This window comes from Engraulis encrasicolus, chromosome 11, assembly GCF_034702125.1.
Source record: "Engraulis encrasicolus isolate BLACKSEA-1 chromosome 11, IST_EnEncr_1.0, whole genome shotgun sequence".
NCBI classification, from domain to species: Eukaryota; Metazoa; Chordata; class Actinopteri; order Clupeiformes; family Engraulidae; genus Engraulis; species Engraulis encrasicolus.
Window position 1 is genome coordinate 29282900 of NC_085867.1, and position 21390 is coordinate 29304289.

The window sequence follows — 21390 nt, forward strand, 5'->3', positions numbered from 1 at the left end:
TTATGCAAGACTTCACATTGCTAGGAATTACCTCCACCTCTGCACATAGGCCTGCTATTGGCAATAATCAGTTATCATCCCCATCTCACCCCCCATTCGCTTCCTGTCCACCTCTCACACTGTCCTGTCAAATAAAGTCGAAAAAGACAAAAAAATCTTATATATTAAAAAAAATAGAGAGAGAGAGAGAGAATGCATGGGGTATGAAGTAAGAAGAGAAGCAGAGGACTTGAGGACTTGATGTTGTGAGGACTCATACCTCATACCTAACAACACCCCTGCCTGATATGGAAGCAGTTCAAATTAACAGTTCAACATCTGCTGAAATATAAGACCATTTTGGCACCATTGAACCCTCTGTGTGTGTGTGTGTGTGTGTGTGTGTGTGTGTGTGTGTGTGTGTGTGTGTTTTCGTCTCGTCAAAAACACTTCAGAGCAGTCCTAGATTATCTGACGTAAAGCCAAAGAGCTGCTTCTTGAATGGGCCACCACTAAAGACCATGCGTGTCACCGACACGCAGGAAAGGATTATGACCTGCAGAACGCGTTACTTAATCTGGATTAAATTAACACTAATAATAGAAGAAAAAACACCATGAATGGCAAACATTGCCGCAATACCATGCGTCTACACTGTTTTCTACAGAAAAATTGCACATGCGTCAAAAGTAGGCTATTTGGAGATGGAAAGACCAAAACCAGACTTGCTTTTGCTTAGAAGACGTTCTCCGGGCAAACAGATGAAGGTTTGCTGGTTTGCAAGTATAATTTGAGATGCTTACCCGCCAAAAGAAAATTTGTTATACTTATTCTGCAAAACATTACCCTTCAAAGCAAGCGCGTGCAAATAAAGAACCCGAATCTGTTTCTTATTAGCGCATAACCCGCGTAATTGAGTAATACATGTAGCAATGATGGAATGAATCATACCTGTCGCCACTTTCGATACGTAGAAAATTCCTCTGATGGAAGAAACAAACTTAGTTTGAAGAGTGACTTCAACTCCGAGGGTAGTCCATTTGACTCAAAATATTCAAACGCGGTTTGATGTTGGCTTGGAACGGGCACGTAAAGGCACAAGCACAGCATTTTGAAACGGCTATGTATAACACCGTAATAAATAAAATAATAAATACATGGAAAAGAATGTCATTCCCAAAAGCGCTCGAGACTGTCTGAAAATACCGGCTTCTTTCACATGGAATAGAGATGCCTAATGAGTAATGACCCCTCCCACCGTCTTCTCATGCTCAATCTCATTGGGTTTTGTAAAGAGCCCGCCTGCGTCTGACCTTGACCGATAGGAGATTTAAACTTGGCGCTAGCCAATCGTGTGGCGCGTAAAAATGGAGGGTTTTGAGACTCGGCCCTTAAATTCTTCATTGAGGAGACTGATGTGTTCTGTACAGACAACTAGACAAAGAAAGAAAGAAAGAAAGAAAGAAAGAAAGAAAGAAAGAAAGAAAGAAAGAGCGTTTTTATTTTGGTCATTTCATACCAACATGCATATAGGCCTGCTTCTAATCTTTTCAACTTTATAGAGCATGTGATGCAATGCAAAACAAAGAACAAACAAAACATGAATAGAAAAATAAGTGCAAAAGTCAATGAGAGTAAATGACAGCAGATATGATGCACAGATCACCCTGAGCACACACAAATGCCATCCCATAACTAACTCTGACCTCAGGTCACCAGTCCCTGCTCTGCCTGTAATGAAATGATAGTAACCTGTACCTGAAGACAAATGTATCTGCTTTGCCCAAGAGAAGCTAATTGCACCAGACAACCATTTTTTTCACAAGGTGAAGTTTAGAGGTTGTTCTTGCGAAGTAAATCATTGTTTTATGAGAGAATAACTACATACGCTGTACATGACATCTGCCTCAATGATTTGCTAAAACAGTCGGTGAGTATCAATCCTAGCCATAAACCAACGTCTGTAAATCTATACGAGTTAGTTGTGCTGAAATTAGGCCGAGTCCGAGTCCAGCACAGTCATCAGCAACACTATAGTCACCATGTGTGGGAGTCTCCTGGCTCTTCCCATGTTGTGTGCTACAATGTTGCAGTGCTGCAGTAATCAGAGCTCGAATGGGTCTCTATGAGCTAAGCCTTCATGGCAAACCATCTGCATGCACCTAAACGCAAAACCCCATAGAGGCTGGGAACACAGCTAACTTCAGCAAGTGAAACTGAGACATCTTAGCCCAACTGTTTTCCTGGTGAACCAGAAGCTATGTGTTGACGCCCAACTGTAGCATGTGGACTTCAATTGATGTTTTGCTTACTCTCTTCTCGCTTATTTATTTATTTATCTTTCTTTTTAGTTTTTTTGTTTCTAAGGTGACCTTCGGGCCGGCTGCTCTAAAAATTCCCTTATTATTGTTATTATATCATTACATTATTATTATATCATTAATTTGACAACTGCTGAGACATGTAGTGAAATGAGTTGGCCTTGGCATATGAAGAAGAAGAGGGGTGGGGGTGGTAAGAGAACAACACTGCAAACAAAAACACCAAAAGGGAAGCACCAAATCATGTGAACGCTGGGTCACCCTGGCTGCTAACAGATGTGTATTTTAAGCCTGTCATCAGCCTCTCCGTCTGACAGCATGCTTGTGAGTGCATATGTGTGTGAATACATGTACCACGCACTGACAAAGGCTTGTTAGCCGAAACGCGTTTACTTTTTGGACATGGTGGTAATATAAATAAATAATGAGACGCAGTTTGTGAGTGCGGATTTTGCTTCCTTAAGTTGACGCTTTTTATCTCGCACCCAAAGACTTTCGTTTTTCCTAGAAGTTGAGCGCGTCCTCTGCCAATACTTGAATACATGTTGTATGTGTGCGAGTGTGTCCGGTTAAGCTTTACGGTATGCGCGTGTGAGTTGGTGCATGCCAGTCACCGCACGTGAGTGCATGTAAACAATGGAAATGAAGAGGCCGTGAGCAAATGACACATGCCAGAGGAGGTCCCCTTTGACTGGGGAGGCTATTTGGAGACCAGTCACAAGATGCATGGGCAGTGGCACCCTACCCTACCACACACCCACCCAGCACCCAGCACCCAGCACTGTGACCTCAACACCTCAACTGACCGCTGGGGGTGGACACAGTGGTGGAGAGATGGACAGGCTTGGAGTGAGTGAAGATTAAATGTGTAGGAGCCCCAGGGTCCTTGTTTACAAATAAAATCTTACTTAGGCACAAAAAACCTAACTTCTAAGGCAGACATTTGGATGGACCAAGACTGACTGACGGGTGAGTGAAAACCCGTTTATGCATGGATTGATGCATCTGATTTTTGTGTGCAGTTGGCATCTTGGCAGATTTTCCCATATTACGCCAGTAGAATCCACACAAGTCTTGGTACAAGGCCCCTGGGGTTACAGAGCTTGTCTCTTCATCTGGCAGCACACAACGTTTTTTAGGCTTGTAGCTCTTTCAGTGCCATGGACTTGAAAACGAGTCTTTTCAGAATGTATGGCACAGTGCCAAAAACTTGATATCAAGTCAATTGTGTTTTTCATGGGGGGTGGGGCCTAACACGTTGATCTGATATGTTTGTTGTTCACATAGACAAAGAACTCAATTTTTTATGGCTCTTAAAAAATCAATCAAACATTGAAAAAAGCCTGCACCCCCCAGTCTGAATTTGAAAATGGCTGGCACTCAATGAGTTAAACTAGACGTGCACCACTTGCCTGCCCTGTGGTGGAGGGATGTAGTAGAGGCCTATGCTGGGATGTATAGAAGGTGACAGAGGCCGGGAGGTGAGAGCGGCCATGAGGTTGTTGTGAGGGGGACAGAGCTGACAAAAACAAGGAGATAACAGTGCAGTCGTAGTGGGTTTTATCCAGACAATTTCTCAGAGGAAAAAAAAAGTGTGGTGTGCGTGTGTGCATGTGAGAAAAAAACAGATGCCATTTGCCTTGAACTGTTACAGTAGGGCTTAGCATGTTGAGGTACTATTCCAACAACAAGGTTAAGTGATAAACCTAGTTCAGCATGTCAGGTCTGACAGCTGTGCAGACAGCAAAACACAAGTCATATTTTAATTTCATGTCCAAAGACTGTTAATTGTTTTCAGTCATCTGGATTGGGGTTAGTCGTCCTAACCCGTGCAGATTACGATGCACTAGCTAACGAGAATATAACGAATCTATTCAGTGTGCATACTAAATTCCAAACTCTACTCGGATTTGCATAACAGTTACAAAGGCACATTCAAAAAAGCACATCAATGACTAAAGCAATTGCTGTTTGTCACTTTGCCCCGAGAACGTGGGTGCATGTGAGGTGTTCTAGGCTGGCACGCCGGGAACACGTGGAGCAGCGAGGTATAGATTAACATCATCAAGTCCAGTGGCAGTAAAAAAAAAACAATGTTATACCACATAACTACCATCAGCAGCAACAACTGGGCACAGGGAGCACGTCTGTCAGCGGCGTGGATGAAAAACATCCCCCATGAGGACACAGTAATATTTATACCTCTATGGCCAAGGAGGACAGGAAATGGTACACTTCACACTATCTGCCCCTTATCGCCACCTCTTACATAACGCACCATCTGAGGGGGCAAACATGTTTATCAAAAAAGGCGCTTACATCATAAGAACTTACTATGTGACTGTGACATAATGCCAAACAACCAGGTAACCCACATCAAGGGAAAATCAACCCATCAGATAACACAGTCTCGCAATTAACGCACTTGTGTTAATTAACTTAATTGTGTACGGTAATTTCTTTGCCTTACAAATAATAAGTGCAGAAGGTGAATCGACCACATTTCACAGGGGTATTCATTTACTGAGATTGCAGAACTTGTAGACTACCCAGGGAAAACACAGAATGCGCCATTGTATTAAACCATCAAGGCAGAGCTTGTTTTCATTTTAGAGTAGGTGTGTGAGGCAGGTGTCTCATTTAAACTGACAAGAATATGCTACAATGCTATGTTTCATTCTCATTTTGGGTCAGTTTTATCACCAGCGTTAGCCTATATTATTGCATTACACTTAGCTGACACTTATAAATATAAATACAACACATACTACAATCCTACAATGATCAATTGGAGAAACCAGGCTAATTCCAGTATTGCCCCAGGCAGTCTAGTCAAAACAGTAGCCCTCACAACAATGCCTGAGGCTGAATGTCCTAGAATGTTCTGAGAAGCGTGTCTAGAAATGGCCGAGTAATCCAATACAAAGTATCCTGTTGGCGGAAAACCCAGCCATAGAGGACAGGACTCAGTCAAGTTGGCTCAACATGTCTGTCTGTCTGTCTGACAGAGCGGGCAGGATAAGAAGACGGTGCAAAACACTCAAGAATCTAGACCCAAACAATAAGCAACTCTTTGAGGTTCTTTCAAATCACACTTTCAATTAGGAGTCTGGAGAAATGTTTTTTCAATCTTAAGTAAAACACCTGTTTAACAGGAAATTGACAATAAAGTACGATACACTTTGAGTAACAAGGTCACAAGATGTTTTCAGATAACGCTTTAATTATTAGTCACTTGCAACACACACATGCATACACGCACACAAACACACACACACGCACGCACACCCGTTTGATCAAATTGTTCTGTTCTAGGACCAGTAAACATTCCAACAATCAGACTCTAGTTTATCACCTCCAATACTTCCATTTCCTCTACCGCAGCCTGTACAATCCAGGTGGTGAGAAAGCCTTTGATACAGTTGAGGACGATATTATTAGCCCCCCTCCTGAAATTAGACATTTCTCTTGATTTCTCAGTAAGAATGACCATTATTAACCGTTTCTGTTATTCTGGAAACAAATACACTGATTGAGATAATGTTCAATGAGTTGAATTTGGATTTTTCTATTGTTACGATGAGTTTAAACAAAAAAGGGCAAAAATGACAAGGACAAATTATTAGCCCCCTGATCCTTAATAGTCAATATGGCGCCATTTATGAACCAAAACTGACAACAGGCTCTGATAAGTTGCTACCTAGGTTGGCACATGCCCCACTAGGGATTTTGGCCCATTTCTTCACTGCAAAGTGTTCTAGCTGGTCCGAATCGCATGGATGCTGAGCATAGACATTAACCACAGACTCTCAGTGGGATTGAGGACTGGACTATGAGCGGGTGATTCCAATATCATGGTTTTAGTGTCCTTGAAGAACCTCTGAACTAATCTAAATGTATGCTTTGGGTTACAATGTTGTTGGAAGACCCAGCAATCCAGATTCAGACCCAGACTCCCTGTGTCTGAGGCTGAATAACAGACTAAACTTGATGCCCCACCACTATGTGTAACTGTGGAAACTGCTTAGCCTCATTAGACCAAAGAAGTATTGGACACCTGCCTAGATGATTGTTATTGGCCTGGAGTCACCTGGAGTTTTTTCCCCCACCAACAGAGACAGTTGTTAGGGCTTGTCAACATATTGGGCTTTGGGGCCATCATCACAGAAGAACCCCTTTACTAAAGGCAGTGCATATCAGAGTGTTATTGAGCTTTGCCTGTGAACATTTGAAAGTCAAAAATGAGTTTTGAGCGTCTCTGCTTTCATCTGATGATATTCAATTGCACCTGCTTTGATGCATGAATTCTGCTTCTGTCAGGTGAAGAAAGGGATAGGCCTTGAATCGTTATAAGATGGTTTCCACAATTAAACATGGTGGTGGATGCATCATTCTGTGGCAGCCTCAGCCACAGGAAACCTTGTTTGGGTGTACGGCACCATAAAAACTGAAAATTATGATAGAATGTGGAAAGTGACCTTGCAAAAATATGCTCATAGAGGGAGCTAAGATCTTCACTGGATCTTTCAATAAGATAATAACCCAAAACTTGCATCCAAAATAGTTCAAATGTTCTTCAAGGATATTAAAACCATGGTCATGGAGTGGTTCAGACCTCAATCCTTTAGATAGTATTTGAAGAGTGCTGAAAATGAATGTCCATCCTCAACATCCATGCAATTTGGACCAGCTTAACTATTTGCGATGAAAAAACCCAAAATCCCTGGTAGGACATGTGCCAACATAGTTAACAACTAATCTAAGTGCCTCGTGTCAATTTTTGTTCATAAATGGCACTGTATTGACTATTAATGATAAGGGGGGTAATAATTTTGTCCTTGCCATTTTTACACTTTTTTGTTTAAACTCATTGTGAAAATGGAAAAGTCCAAATTTAACTTATTGGATACTATCTCCATGGTGTATTTGTTTCCAGAATAACACACATTTATTAATAATGATCATTCTCAATGATCAATGAAGATATATGTCTAATTTCAGGAGGGGGGCTAATAATATCGTCCTCAACTGTATACTGTACAGAGCTTGGCATCAACTTTCTTGCTCACCTGCCACTGTGGCCAGTGTTTTTTTCTGACTTGCTTGCCATTCAGTTCTACTTGTCACGGTTTTGTTATTCGTCTCACTCTCTCTTTACCATGTTACTGTCTCTGTTTAAGATCTGAGGGTGAAGGGGGGAAACAAGACAATCACTGCTATTAACACATCTTTCCACATGAAACCAGACCAATCAAACCATTTCTTCACCTAACAAAAACAACAGATGCAAAAGGCATGAAACATGTGATGGCCTGTATCCAAAACTATCTGCCAAATTGACTAATGCAATTAAAATTATTTCTAGTCACAGCCAATCTGTTTCCTTATTTGGCTGGTTGGCAGGTGCACATGTCAAGCTGTATATCTGACAAATACTACTCTGCCTCCTCTAGTCTTTACAACACTGCCACCTCTACTGTGACCTGTGGTTTACGAGGTTGTTTGTGGCACCACACCTCCAGGAGCTCAAGATTATGAATGAACGCACCGCACCGGCATTCATGTTTTTCCACCTCTCAAAGTTCATTCAGAGCATGGTGCGATAACGAACATTAAGGGGAGTATGGCTGTAAATCGTAACTGCTGCAACTGAAAAAAAAAAATCGATCTAAGATTGCAGTACTTGAGGCAACAGGTAGTGCACCGACAAGGAAAGAAAATAAATAACCCATAAAACAAATACTGATCCAATCATCTATGCTTCATTCTTGAAAGACAATAACCATATTTTATATCACCAATACTGTATACTGAATAATTATATACTCTCCTTTTTGTACTTCATATACTTTCAAGAAGAAAACAAATTAAGACTAGTATTGAGGCAGCAAATGTCTACAAAGTCGGAAAATCACATCAAGATTACTCAACCCTGCCTGCTTGATATGTAAAATAGTTTAATGACAAAATTATTTTCATCAAGAAATTTCTGAGATGGAGCACTCAAATTTGCCAGAGGATAAGTTCCCCAGAGGATAAGTTTCCAAACCAGACCCATGACTGATGCTTGGATTAGCCTCTCGTCCATTACACAGGGCATTTGCCTGGCAGAATTTTTTCAGAGCGGTGGCGTTGCCAGGCTGCCCATGAGCTCAATAGCTTTTGGAGCAATTGGCCTAGTTTACCCTCTAGCCGGCACCATGACTGGGGCCTGTGCCTTGCAGTACCCATCTGTACACCTGTCTGATTCATCTAGGTCAGAGGTTTTCAGCCACTTTTGAACAAACGGCCCCTTGACCTCATCATAAGCTTGCCAACGCGCTTTAGCATTAAAAATTAAAATGGACAAATGCCCCCCCTTTGGTGACTTAGGTCCCCTCCTCTCAGCTGCATCCTCCTCAATTCCCCCCTATAGAGGGCTGTAAATCTTAGTCAAAATTTTAAAAAAGCTTAGTTGTAGGCGACTGGACTTCCCAATGGACCCAAATAAGTTTGGCCTACAGGTCCACTCTCCTGAAATAATTACCTTCTGCTTCCCACATCAGGAATTAGAAATGAAGACGTGCCTCAGTGGAAGAGAAAAGAAAATGTTTTTAAGTTTCCGAAAAAGAAAGTTTAGTTTACCTACAACAGAACTCTTTTGCCTTTTGCCCTGCAGTACCTGGTGATAGTCTTTGGGGGGCGCCACCATGATGAACAAAGTTTTTCGCTTCCCAGGTGTTGCACCAGTCGTCTGCTGCTGCTGACCACCACTGCTGTCCAATGCCGGGTCCTCCGATGCGCAATCGCTTCTCTGTGGATTGTCCTTCGGAGGGTCCTTCGGAGAATCATTGTGACATAGTGGCTTGTCCGAAGGTTCCTTACGAGGGTCGATGTGCGTCTGGGACTTGTCCTCCACAGGGTCCTTGGTTGTGTCACCTTGTCTGGGTGGCTTGTCCTCCGCAGGGTCCTTGGTTGTGTCACCTTGTCTGGGTGGCTTGTCCTCCGCAGGGTCCTTGGTTGTGTCACCTTGTCTGGGTGGCTTGTCCTCCGCAGGGTCCTTGGTTGTGTCATCGTCTCTTGGTGGCTGGTCCTCCACCTTCCCAGGGGTCACCTGTGGTGCAGGCTGCCTGTCTTGGACTTTGGTGGTTTGCTCCGACGGGGCAGGTTCGCATTCCGGGGTAGGTTCGCATCCCACAGCCTGTCCTGACCACCAGCAGGTTAGCGATGACCAAATGCCCTCCAGCATTCTCACAAGTGCATACACACACACACACACACTGACACTCAGAATCTGTGTTTAAGACGCAAGTGTTCTGTTGAGTTGTGTGGTTGTTAAAATTTCAAAAAGGCTCTGTCCAGTGTTCACTGATCAGTCAGTCAAGCAATCCTCTGTAGTTGTGTGTATGAATGCGAATGGCATGGAGAGAGGCAATACGTCTACTGTCCTGTCACTTCATATGACAAGAAAATAGGCATATGTGTATGCACGAGTGTTTTTGTTTCTATGCGTGTAAGCATTTGCAAGAGTGTCTGCGTGCGTGAGCATAAGACAGGTAGTGAGAATATCCGATGCTGTAATGTAGAGGATGCTGAAGTATGCAGCCACAGATTGAAGAGGGCATTTGAGGACAGGCTCCAACAGCAGCCAGAAGAGAGGCGAGGGATCCCCCTGCGTCACACACACAGACTCTTCTCCCCTTCGCTCTCCTTCCTCTGCGTCACCCTCTTCACTCTCTCCCTCCCTCCTCCAGCTCGGCAGTAGCAGTAGCAGCAGCAGCAGCGGCGTAGAGACACCGCATCACTGTAACCATCTCAGCGACGCACATTAGCATACAGCAGCACCAGCAACACCTTTAGCCCCGTTGCGCTAGCATTAGCATACCGGCACAGGCTCACGGCAACATGCAGACCTCAGCGCTGGGCTACACAACCAGCTTCTTATGACTCAGCAAAAAGTCTATCAAATCCATTTTAGGTAGCAGAAGAAGAGCTGAGGAATACAATGTCAAAATGATAAAAATGCAACATTTAAAAAGTACAAGGTAGAAAGACTAAATCCACTCTGAGAAGAACTTTTCCGACATCTCGCTCAGAATCAGTGCGATGCAGCAGAGATTTGAGTGTCAGTTTTCCTGATGGAATTGCACGGGATTCTGAGATGAGGGGGGGTATCCTTCTCGATCCTCCTCACCGGTTGTTCTGCTGCAGTCTTCAGCCGCTTATGTCTGCATGCCCTGCGTGGGTCTGCAGGGGTAACTCCAAGAGTGGAGGCGAAGTGACGCTTCATGCGGTTTAAAAAAAAAAAGATGCTGAGCATCCAGAGAACACTGCATCCACACTGCAGCTGTGGTTCGACCAATCACAGGAGCCTACACTGCCAGGTCCGGCCGGAGGAATATCGGAGGCTGCCGTTGCTAGCCAACCGCAGAAGAGGATGATAAATCTTCTCCCTACTGGCAGGAGTCCTCGTGCCGTTCAGCAAGTGCGATGCGAAGGAGAGGGGGGGGGGGTTTGGAGGACTTCTCATTAATTCTGAGCTCGCTCTCTCTCTCCCCATTTCTCTCTCTCTCCCCATTTCTATCTCTCTCCCTCTCTCTCCCCCAATCTTTCCTTCTCTCTCCATCTCTCACCATCATCCCCTTGCTCTTTCTATCTTTCTTTCACAGCTCTCTCTCCATCCCCATCTCTCTGTCACACGCACACGCAGACACACACGCACACACACACACACTCTTTTGCATTCTCAGTGTTGGCAAAGGAAAATGTGCTGAGCCTTCCAACACTAGCAAAGCACAAAACATGCTGAACCATCTCTCTCCTTCTCCTCCCTCAGTCTCTTTCCATCTTCTTCTCTTCCACCAGTCTCTCACTTCCCTCCATCTCTCTCCTTGTCCTCCACCCCAGTCTCTCTCTTCACTTCACCTTTCCCTAGCCAGCAGCCAGCCCATTGCCTGAGCCTGTCGGAATCTCCAGGGCCAGAGTAAAGCACAGGATAGTTATGTCTGCAGCCTAGGGGCCCCCACCTGCCAAAGGGCCCCCAGTTGGCCAGAGAGGGAGGGAATCAACATAAATGTAGAAATGTAACAAAGATGCAGAATTGATAACTTTGTCTGCCGTGTCAGGTAGCATTTTAAATGGTATTAATACTCCTCTTGGTTGTGAATTATGACACTTTCTATGTCATTTTGTTCAGAGATTTGCCTACCGTAGGGGGCCTACAGCAAACTGTGGCCTAGGGGCACTAGGCCGTCTTAATCCAGCCCTGGGTATCTCCCTGGCAACCCCATCCAGCAGCCCTTCTCCTCTCTCCAAGGAGTGGTTCCCCTCCCACTGCTTAATGGCATCGGTCCAGCCCACCCCCTCTCCAACATCTCAACAACCCAACCCACCCCTCCACCCCACCAACCCCACTCGCTTACCCGCCCCTTCCGTCCACTCTCTCATCCCCTCTCCTCTCCAATCATCAATTGAACCACTGACTGGAACGGGATGCTGGCTGCTAGGTGCACAACCAAACAGCATTAAAGGAAAACTGGTTTAGAATAAAATTAGACCAATGCAAGATCATGTTGAGTTACTACCATAGTTTAGTGATTAATGATCCTGTGCTTGCCTGTTCGAAATGCTGTGTTGTTGACCGTGTACTTCATTGTAATAATTGTATGCAGGGACCTAACTGTACATATGTGTGTGACTGTGAGCAAGTGAATACCAAATACAGTATATTACCCCCTCTCCATCTCTCTCCCTCTTCATTGATGTACTAAACTCAGGACAGACTCCTGAACTTGTTCAACTTTTGGGAAAGACTGAAGCCTGTCCCAAGGAACAAAACGTAAACCAAGCACCAAGCATGTCAGCATTGCACCGTCCAGTCTTGCTCGTTTATTTCAGTAATCATCAAACTTGAGCAAAACACTATCATCAATATAAAAATCTAAATATTTGTTCATCTGCATTGTGTCTAGAGATGTTAGATCTTCTTTCTCTTCTTCCTCCCTTCCTAGCACCCTTCCTCTCCCTCTTTTCTCTCCAACAGTATGAACTCTGTGTGGAGGCAGAAAAGGATAACTGCCTGGGTCCCTTCTACCTAGCTCAGCGCTACAGCCTGCGCCTTGCCTAGCTGGGAGTCCTACGCACCCATAAATTACAATAATTAACACTGTGCTGCTGTCCAGCGAGGACCACAAATAAATAACAAGAATTAGCTCTGTGGAGAAGTGCACGTGCGCATGTTTGGGTTTATGGTGCGTGCGTGCGTGCGTGCGTGCGTGCCATCTCACAACCGCTCACTTGTGGTCATCGAACACACTGCACTGGAAAAAATGTGTGCGAGTGTGTGTGTGTGTGTGTGTGTGTGTATGCGTGTGTGCAATGCATGTGTGTGTGTGTGTGTGTGTGTGTGCAGGTGTTGTGCAGCACAGACTTCAGACAGGCCAATAATAACAGATAAATAGCACCCTCAACTGGCGAAAACTGAGAACTACACAAAGTATGGGCTAGGAAGTGTACAGTATGCAAAAAATGTTCTGTGCAATCATAACACTCCACATCACTTCCCAAAATAATACACAGAGGCGAAATGCACCAGAATGCTTTGGGTGGCTGGTGTGCCGACTGTGTTGCCACAATAACAGCGGCCCATCAAGCGGGCATACGGGCACACACACGCACAGGCACACATTGACCAGTGACATTTAGAGAGCTTTGAAGACACAGATTGGCTGTGGGAATGACTTGAGCATGAAGAAGTGGTATTCAGTCTAGAAAAACTGCAGGGTGTAGGGGGGAGAGACAAAGGAATTAACCGGTTTTTGGCTTTTAGAAGCAAAACAACTGAGTACTTGTCAGCTGAGTACTTCAGGCAGTTGGCTCAAAACAGAGTTGTTTACCTAAAACAATTTCAGAAGACAAGCCAAAAGCACAACTTCAAAAAAGGGGGAAAACATCTTGGAAAAAACAAGTGTTTGAACAATATAAGCCTATTAGGCAGTTGACTAAGTTAGCAATTAGCGTAAGAAATGTCTTGTGTGGCCTCTGTTCAGGCCCCTAATCCTGTTACTCCCCAACACAAGACACACTGGACTGGACTTCTTTCCTGGCATGGCTGAACTTTCACATTTATTTTCATGAGACATCTGCCATACAAGGTTGTTTGACCATAAGTCTTCACACTGAGCTGCCTTCACTGGCGGACTGACTCTCGGTAATGGACCTTTTGACATCTTTTTTAATCCCTTCGCAATCCACCTCCTCCAATCCTCAACCACTCAATCCATCTCGCCAGCTTTCACTGCTAACAGCCTAATCCCATGACTGACTGCGGTCAACAACAAGCATCCTCAACAACACGCTCATTGACTGCAGGGCACTCACAACAACAACTCACTGACTGACGCTGACAAACAACCATCCTGAAAGTCAAGGGCATAATACATTGCCAACATCATGTCTGAGTAAATTTGCCAAACAACTTACTAGGCTTTGTCAAATAACAGTGTAAAATTGCTCAATCAGCATTATGGTAATGTCTTAAAGAAAATAAACATGCCGCACATTCTGCTCCATGTTTTATAAAAGTGACGTTTTGGCCCTCTGGTCTTCTTCAGACGTAGAATATATTGGTGTTTTGTAAGTTTGAAGAAGTCGAGACAGATGAAACATCACTTTAATGAAACGTGCAGCATTTTCTTTATCGTCTTTGACATTTGAACTCCCAAGAAGCCAGCACCTCAAAAAAAACTTCATTGGTGTGCGATAGCTTATTCTTTCAGTGTTGTTACATGTGTAACACAATTTAAGTAAAAAGGTCAGTAAACAGTGCCATCGCTTTTAGAGCCAACAGAGAAAGTTGATAAAGAATCTTTGGAGCTACACATGCTGCAATACCGTCTCTACAGAATGTTGTAAAACAAGTGTGTCTTAAACTGTGGGTTGTGATATACACTGGGCTTCATAATTCAAGAAAGAGAACGATAAATATGTCCACTCCACTTAAACATAGGTCATGTTTGATATCGTAAGGAGTGGAAAATAAAAATTACTATGCACTCCATTCTGCAACCCCATAATGCACCCCATTCCAGCTGTGTTCATTGGAAAGTTAACTACTAGTGCTACACTACTATGACATACTGTACCACGAAGCCTTGAGTAATGCACTACTAGGGCTTGGTCGTTTCCATTCTGGTAAGGTAACAGTAGATTTATAACACCATGTGTTAATGGGTTAAAAGGCATAATACATTGTGAAAAAAATGCTTGAGTAATGTTGCCAAAAATTAGGCTCTCTCAAATATCAATATTAAAGTGCTCAAAAGATTGTTTTAAAGTAACATGACAGTTGTGTGTGTAAAACTGCCAGCACAGGACCATCCAGGGAAAGTTGCTTAACAATGTTTGGAGCATAACCACTAGAAAAATGCTGTAACTCAAGTGTCTTAAACTGTTAGCAGTGCCAACACACACTGGGTATAATTCACTTTTCTTAGTAAGAAGATCATCTTCAATATGCCCATTCCACCTTAACACTTGCATGTTTTATGCCAGCTGAAAGGAGGAGAGTTAAAAAAGTATTTACTATGCAATGCCACGGTCCTGATTTAAAACTCTTTCATAAACACAGCTGCATCGTGAATTATAAAAGCGAGCAGGACCCGTTTATACACAAATGGAAACGTATGTTAAATAGTGTTAGATAGGGGGGAGGGGTATTTAATAATTCAGCCTATCTTCTTGGGTGTCTTTGAGGGCGACTTGGCCAGGACTCAGAGGCGAAGTAAAGGGAGTCTAACTTTTCAGGCACAGGGTATTGAAAAACAAAACCTTCAGGGAGAGTTCCCAGACTGCAGAGACAGAAGAAGAGAGAACAGAGAGGGCCTGAAGCCTACAGCAGCGTGCCAAAGCTGAACCCCCCTCCAACTTACCCCAAAACACACTACAGCGCGCACACACACACACACACACACACACACACACACACACACACACACACACACACACACACACACACACACACACACACACACACACACACAATCTAATCACCTCAGAGAAACTGACTGAACTCAAGAAAACTCAAATAGAGAAAATAGTTCCCTCTCTCTATGCCCGTCGCCATGCTTCACAGCACAGGTATGGCCAAAGAATCAACACTGAGCTGCTCTGTTCAGATTACTTCCCCATCTTTTCTGTTTCTTGCAGAAAAAATGTTAGGTAAGTGGAAAAAGAGCCGCAGGGTTTGGTTCCCAAAATTCTTCCTATTAGTTTTTTAGATAGATAGATAGATAGATAGATAGATAGATAGATAGATAGATAGATAGATAGATAGATAGATAGATAGATAGATAGATAGATAGATAGATAGATAGATAGACAGACAGACAGACAGACAGACAGACAGACAGACAGACAGACAGACAGACAGACAGACAGACAGACAGACAGACAGACAGACAGAGGGGTTTTGGTTGGCACATTCGTCATTCCATGAGTATTCATGTTCGTCCTTGGCATCATGTTCATTTTTAGGCTTTCTATCTGGTACACATGGCAGACAACAGATCTAATAGACCTAAAACATATCAACATAAATGTTCCTGTAGTTTCATCTCTTGGCTTTAAGCCCCAGCCAAACATTCACATCCTACTTGGGACGACTTGCTGAAGAGGGCATGGCAGTTCGGTTTGAGAAGGAGGGAAATTCTCTGGAAGGACTCGGAGGGAGGGGGACGAGTGTTTTGATGAACTATCACCTACTAGACGACACACACACACACACACACACACCCAGTGTGGACCTGCAGGAGCTCACGTGCGTGTGAGTGTGGTGGGAAGAGGCTGGTAAGACAGCGCTGGCCTGCTCTGGTCTGCTCTGCTCTGCCCTGTGCATATGGCTGCCAATGCCATGCATTCTCCTGGGGGTCTCCAGAGAGACCAGCGTACGTGGAGCTGGGCACGTGCAGAGCCCATTCATAAACACTGAAAGGGGGCCGGGCTGGGGGATCAGATAGACTAAGGAGGGGTTGAGGGTGTGTGTGTGTGTTGTGGGGGGGGGGGGGGGGGTGCGGGTGGAGACGACGACTTAGGGCTCTCGTCTTACACACTCTAGTCATGTGGATAAGTACTGTAGCCTGCTGAGGTCAGAGAAAGGCTGTGTGTAGGTTTGCAAAGACAGATTGGGAGACTGGGGGGGAGAGAGAGAGAGCAAGTGCGAGAGAGAGCAAGAGCGAGAGAAAGTGAGAGGGAAAGGGAGAGAGAGCGAGAGCGAGAGCAAGAGAAATACTGTGTGTTGGTTTGCAAAGACAGATTAGGAGACTGGAGGGAGATGGTGGTATGTACACAAACTCACTGACTTTAATTCAGACACATAGGCAAAGGAGCAGATATACGCAGGTATGCACACTTGGCAAATGTACACCTGGTGAATGTATTGCTTCACAGAGAGGCTGTATGTTCCAATTGCAATGACACATTGGGAGAAAGAACACACGCACACACGATAAGTATGGGGTCAGACAGAGGCTGAGTGTTAAGTTTGCGAAAAGAGGTTGAGAGTAAAGTCACCGCACTAGACACAAAAAGACACAGAGGCAAATAGATAGTAATACAAATACACACAGGAATGCGCACATGACAGCAGATAAGCAAAGATGACTTCTCAAACAAGCATTCCAAAAACTCAAACCTCAAAAAAAAGACTGCGGCCTAACCAACACCTTGAAATGCTGGAAGTGAGAAAAGACTGTCGGCCGTGCCGTGGCCAACCTATAGGGCAGTCGTCTGCCACACGGCCGACCCGGGTCATTTGCCTACCCCTCCCCATCCCTTTCCCCATTCACTTCCTGTCCACCTCTCAAACTGTCCTGTAACCAATAAAGTTGTAAAAGACCCCAAAAAAACAAAAAAAAATAAAGAGAAGACTTTCCTCCCTTCAGTAAACCTCTGCTCTCTCAGTCTGGTGGCATTTCCATGGCCCTTTCTGTCACCCGACTCTGTGTGCATCTGAATGCAAATGGTACTCATCTGCATCCCCTAAAAGGCCTTTCATGAGAGCCTGCCGCCGGGAAACCAAGAGGAAACCAAAACATCTGGCCTGGCTACAGTACCTCAGCCCTGCCTGCGCAGTGAAGAGCTATGCAAAGTCAACTAGCTTCGGGGGCCGACGCACGGTGGCTCAGTGAGCGAAGACGCTATACCATTGTGCTGGCGACCCGGGTTTGATTGCGGCATGAGGTCATTTGCCGATCCATGTCCCCTCTCTCTTTCCCCACTCATTTTCCGTCTCGCTCAACTGTCCTGTTTGATTATTAATGGGGGTGAAAAAGCCCAAAAGAGATCTCTTAAAAAGAACTAGTGTCTTCAGTTAAACACCAGTCACAGTGATATTGTCCCCATAGATATTTAAACTGCATCGGCCTACTAGACACTACTACTGAACCACATCAGCATAGAAAATAAAAGTTAAAATGTGCATAATAGTGACACATGGTGACAAGGACCAGAGACTGTGAAACTGTGAAGAGAAAGTTTCCAGCGATATCAACTTTGTCATTATACACAAAAGAATCTCCAAAAAATGTGTGATTTTCAGGTTGAAACATCCCCACATCAAGAGCTCGAAGAAATTGTAGGCATGTTGCAGTAATTACGATATAATTGAGCTGCTGAGATGTGATGTGTCCCAGCCAGTAACTAAGCAGACTAAATAACTAGCTTTGCTCCTCTAAGATCTAGGGCGTATGTGTGTGTATGTGTCCGTGTGTTAGTGTGTGAGGGTATGTGAGCAAGCGAGTGCGTGTGTCTGTGTGTGTGTGTGTCTGTGTGTGTGTGTGTGTGTCTGTGTGTGTGTCTGTGTGTGTGTCTGTGTGTGTGTCTGTGTGTGTGTGTACGCGTATGGGTTCTAATGTGAATATGGTCTGAGCTCTCCATTCCTTCTTGTCTCTCAGGCTTGCATGACATCCTGAGCAAGCGAGTGCGTGTGTGTGTGTGTGTGCGTGTGCGTGTGCGTGTGTGTGTGTGTGTGTGTGTGTGTGTGTGTGTGTGTGTGTGTGTGTCTGTGTCTGTGTCTGTGTGTGTGTATAAGCGTATGGGTTCCAATGTGAATATGGTGTGAGCTCCCCATTCCTTCTTGTCTCTCAGCCTTCCATGACATCCTGTGAGTCTAGACAGCGTTGCAGTAGTCTTGGCCTCACTGACTCCTCACACACACAGCAGGCCAACCACACCACTGACTCATACAACTGAAAACTGATCCAACAGACACACTTGACCATAACTTGGTGCTGACTACTGTGTGTATTGTGGACGACACTCAGGCTGTGATGTCTCAGCCTGGTTACACTACATTACATTACATTGCATTTGACAGAAGCTTTATAACCAAAGGTTATAACTACTGGTTAACTACTGGTTATCACTACTGCCAAGTTCTAGTCTGAGCGTCTAGTCTGACCAAGCTGTCAAAATGTGGAGCAGCGTCGTCAAAGGACACTGACCAAACAGGCAAATGGTACATGATAATTGTTGGCTATTCCTATCATCACCTCAGAGTCTGGCATAAAAAAAGTGTTCTGCGCTGCACAACATTTGCACAAGGTCACTGTGGCTTTTTGCAAATGGGTCCAATTTCCTTTGCAAAATAGGAGTGGTCAGTGCCAATGCAGGGAGGAGGCCTTTAAGTGGCAGCTTAATTGTTTGCACTGGTTCATTTTGGCTTCCTTATCCAATTTTAATGAGAGAGAAAAACAAACAGGCCAAAGGCCAAAAAATGCAATACGTTTGCTTCCCCGTCCAGTTTATCCATCTTAAACCTTCCATATTGTGGTACATCTTCTTTAGAGCAAACACTAAAATCTAAAAAAAAGAGGCAGAAGTTAACAACCGACATATGCCCAGGTCGACTCAAATAGACATGATGGTAACATTGTCACCATAGTAAAACTCACGCAAAAACAACTTAATCTAGCTGTAACTGTCCATAATGTGGTAGTAGTACATCTCCGGAAGATCAGTATATCTCATGAAGATCAGAAAGTTAACTCAAGTCTGACCAACTCAACTAGAAACGGTAGCATAGCATAGCATAGCGTAGCAGTAGTGAAACGCATGCCCAATCCAGTTAATCTATCTGGAAGCTTCCATATTGTTCAAAAGCGCTGGGACAAATCCCAGAACAATGGCAGGCTTCACGGGCACAGTTTACATCCATGGCAGTATTCCAAGACCACCAAGTCAGAGATAGGTCCTCCTCACTAACCTCATTGCACTAGAGCCTTTTCAAAAAGGTGTGATTGAAGTTAGGATGGATGAAGTCTCTACATGCGAGCCATGTAACACCTTGATGCTAATGACAACCCTTTTGTTACAATTTCGGTAACTGGGTTTTGTCCGGGTGTCGTTTTTTTTGTGTTGGGTTTGACAATGAAAGAGAAGCACGCAGCAAACTCCATTATGGCCCGTTTCAGCTCCACATCAGATGGACAATGGGACGGTTTCCTGTAGGCTGTGAGTTCACATTTGAATGGATAGCCAAATGGACTCATTCCTCAAAGCCTATGTATGCCAAGTTCTTTTATTGTCTTTTTGAGGGTGAAAAAAAAAGAACTCTTGTTTCAACACCTCGCTCTCCCTTTTTGTTGCGTGTCTGAAGTGCCACACGAAGTAGGGACACTTAAGTTCCTCTTGGTCTTCTTTTATTCAGTAATTGTAAGGGTCAGACAGGCATTTCATCAGAAAAAAACTCTGTATACTTTGATGCAGATGTGATGTGCATAGTATGCGCATGGCCACAAAAACAGACGCACGTCATGCTCTCCTACTCTGTCTTTTTGCAATACAAAAATGTTGAATTCAAATGACCACAGCCTTCTGCTGAATTCCTCAAGCATGCCCTCACACACCCACGCCTACCGAACTCACCCACGTCTCACACACTCACGTTTTCCTCGTTCGTCTCGCGCTCTCTCGAGCAAGGAGAGGCACTGGGGGTCTCGTGACTTCCCAGAGCGCGACGGACGAGCGCTAAACTAGGCCACATTCCAGGCTATCTGTATCCCAGCCTGGGTGGGAGAGTGTGTGTGTGTGTGTGTGTGTGTATCCCAGCCTGGGTGGGAGAGTAAGTGTGTGTGTGTGTGTGTGTGTGTGTGTGTGTGTGTGTGTGTGTGTGTGTGTGTGTGTGTGTGTGTGTGTGTGTGTGTGTGTGTGTATCCCAGCCTGGGTGGGAGAGTAAGTGTGTGTGTGTGTGTGTGTGTGTGTGTGTGTGTGTGTGTGTGTGTGTGTGTGTGTGTGTGTGTGTGTGTGTGTGTGTGTGTGTGTGTCTATGTGTGTGTGTGTGTGTGTTCCTGTATCCCAGCTTGGGAGAGTTCCTGGCCATCGGCAAGGTCAAGCACAGCACAGCACAGCGCTCCTATATGGCATCATGTGTTTCACATCTCAATCCTCACCCTCAATGTTCCCACTGGACTTAATAACCCACACAGGTGCGGCGTTATTGTTGCTTATTACATCTTAATAACAGATGCCAGAGATTTCCATCAGCTGTGTTGGCACCTACTAGGCTATTTATGATTAACTCTTTGCTGTCCAAACCCTCCCCACGCCCAGGCAGCCATCTGCATTTTAACTGCAACGCAATGAATTAAGACTCAAGAATCAAGAGCTTTGTCATGGTCATTGACAAATAAATTTGACGACAAAATTGCGTTTTAAATATACAACACACCGTACTCCGGGCCGCCACATTGATGGACTTTATTGGATTTCATCATCATGAGAAGTGTTTCTGACATGACGAAATGTGGGAGAATTGGATCTGATCATGAGATGTGGATCAGTCAGCTGAATCTGGGGGTTTTCCCCTCGGCCTGGTCCGTAGGTAGACAGACATGTTGTTTGCCTTAAGTTCATTAGTCAAGCGCTAGGAATCTGACCGTTCAAGATATTTTCACGGTCATCCTTCGACTCTGCCTTGTGACTGTGGACTATGGGGAGGTCATGGTGCTGAAGAGCAGAGTTGTTTGCATTTTTCTTGTGTGCAACCTGTGTACGTTTTTTGGGTTTGTGTGAACCGCTTTCAGTTTTAAGCTGAAGAAAACAAAATTATTCAAAT

The 21390-nt window shown here is 44.5% G+C and overlaps 1 protein-coding gene across 3 annotated transcripts in view; it reads right to left on the bottom strand.

Annotated features, from left to right (window-relative positions):
- slc25a25b (solute carrier family 25 member 25b) overlaps positions 1-21390 on the bottom strand; it is a 44006-nt gene that overhangs the window by 18714 nt on the left and 3902 nt on the right. The window contains exon 1 of one of the 3 annotated variants that reach the window (XM_063210381.1): positions 8962-9235. The exons of 1 other annotated variant lie outside the window; for it this stretch is intronic. In XM_063210381.1, coding sequence (XP_063066451.1) covers positions 8962-8991 — 30 coding nt within the window. In that variant the 5' untranslated portion in view covers positions 8992-9235. Of the gene's footprint in view, positions 1-930; positions 1159-8961; positions 9236-21390 lie in introns of those variants that run through there. One more of the 3 variants, XM_063210380.1, reaches the window with a different exon arrangement.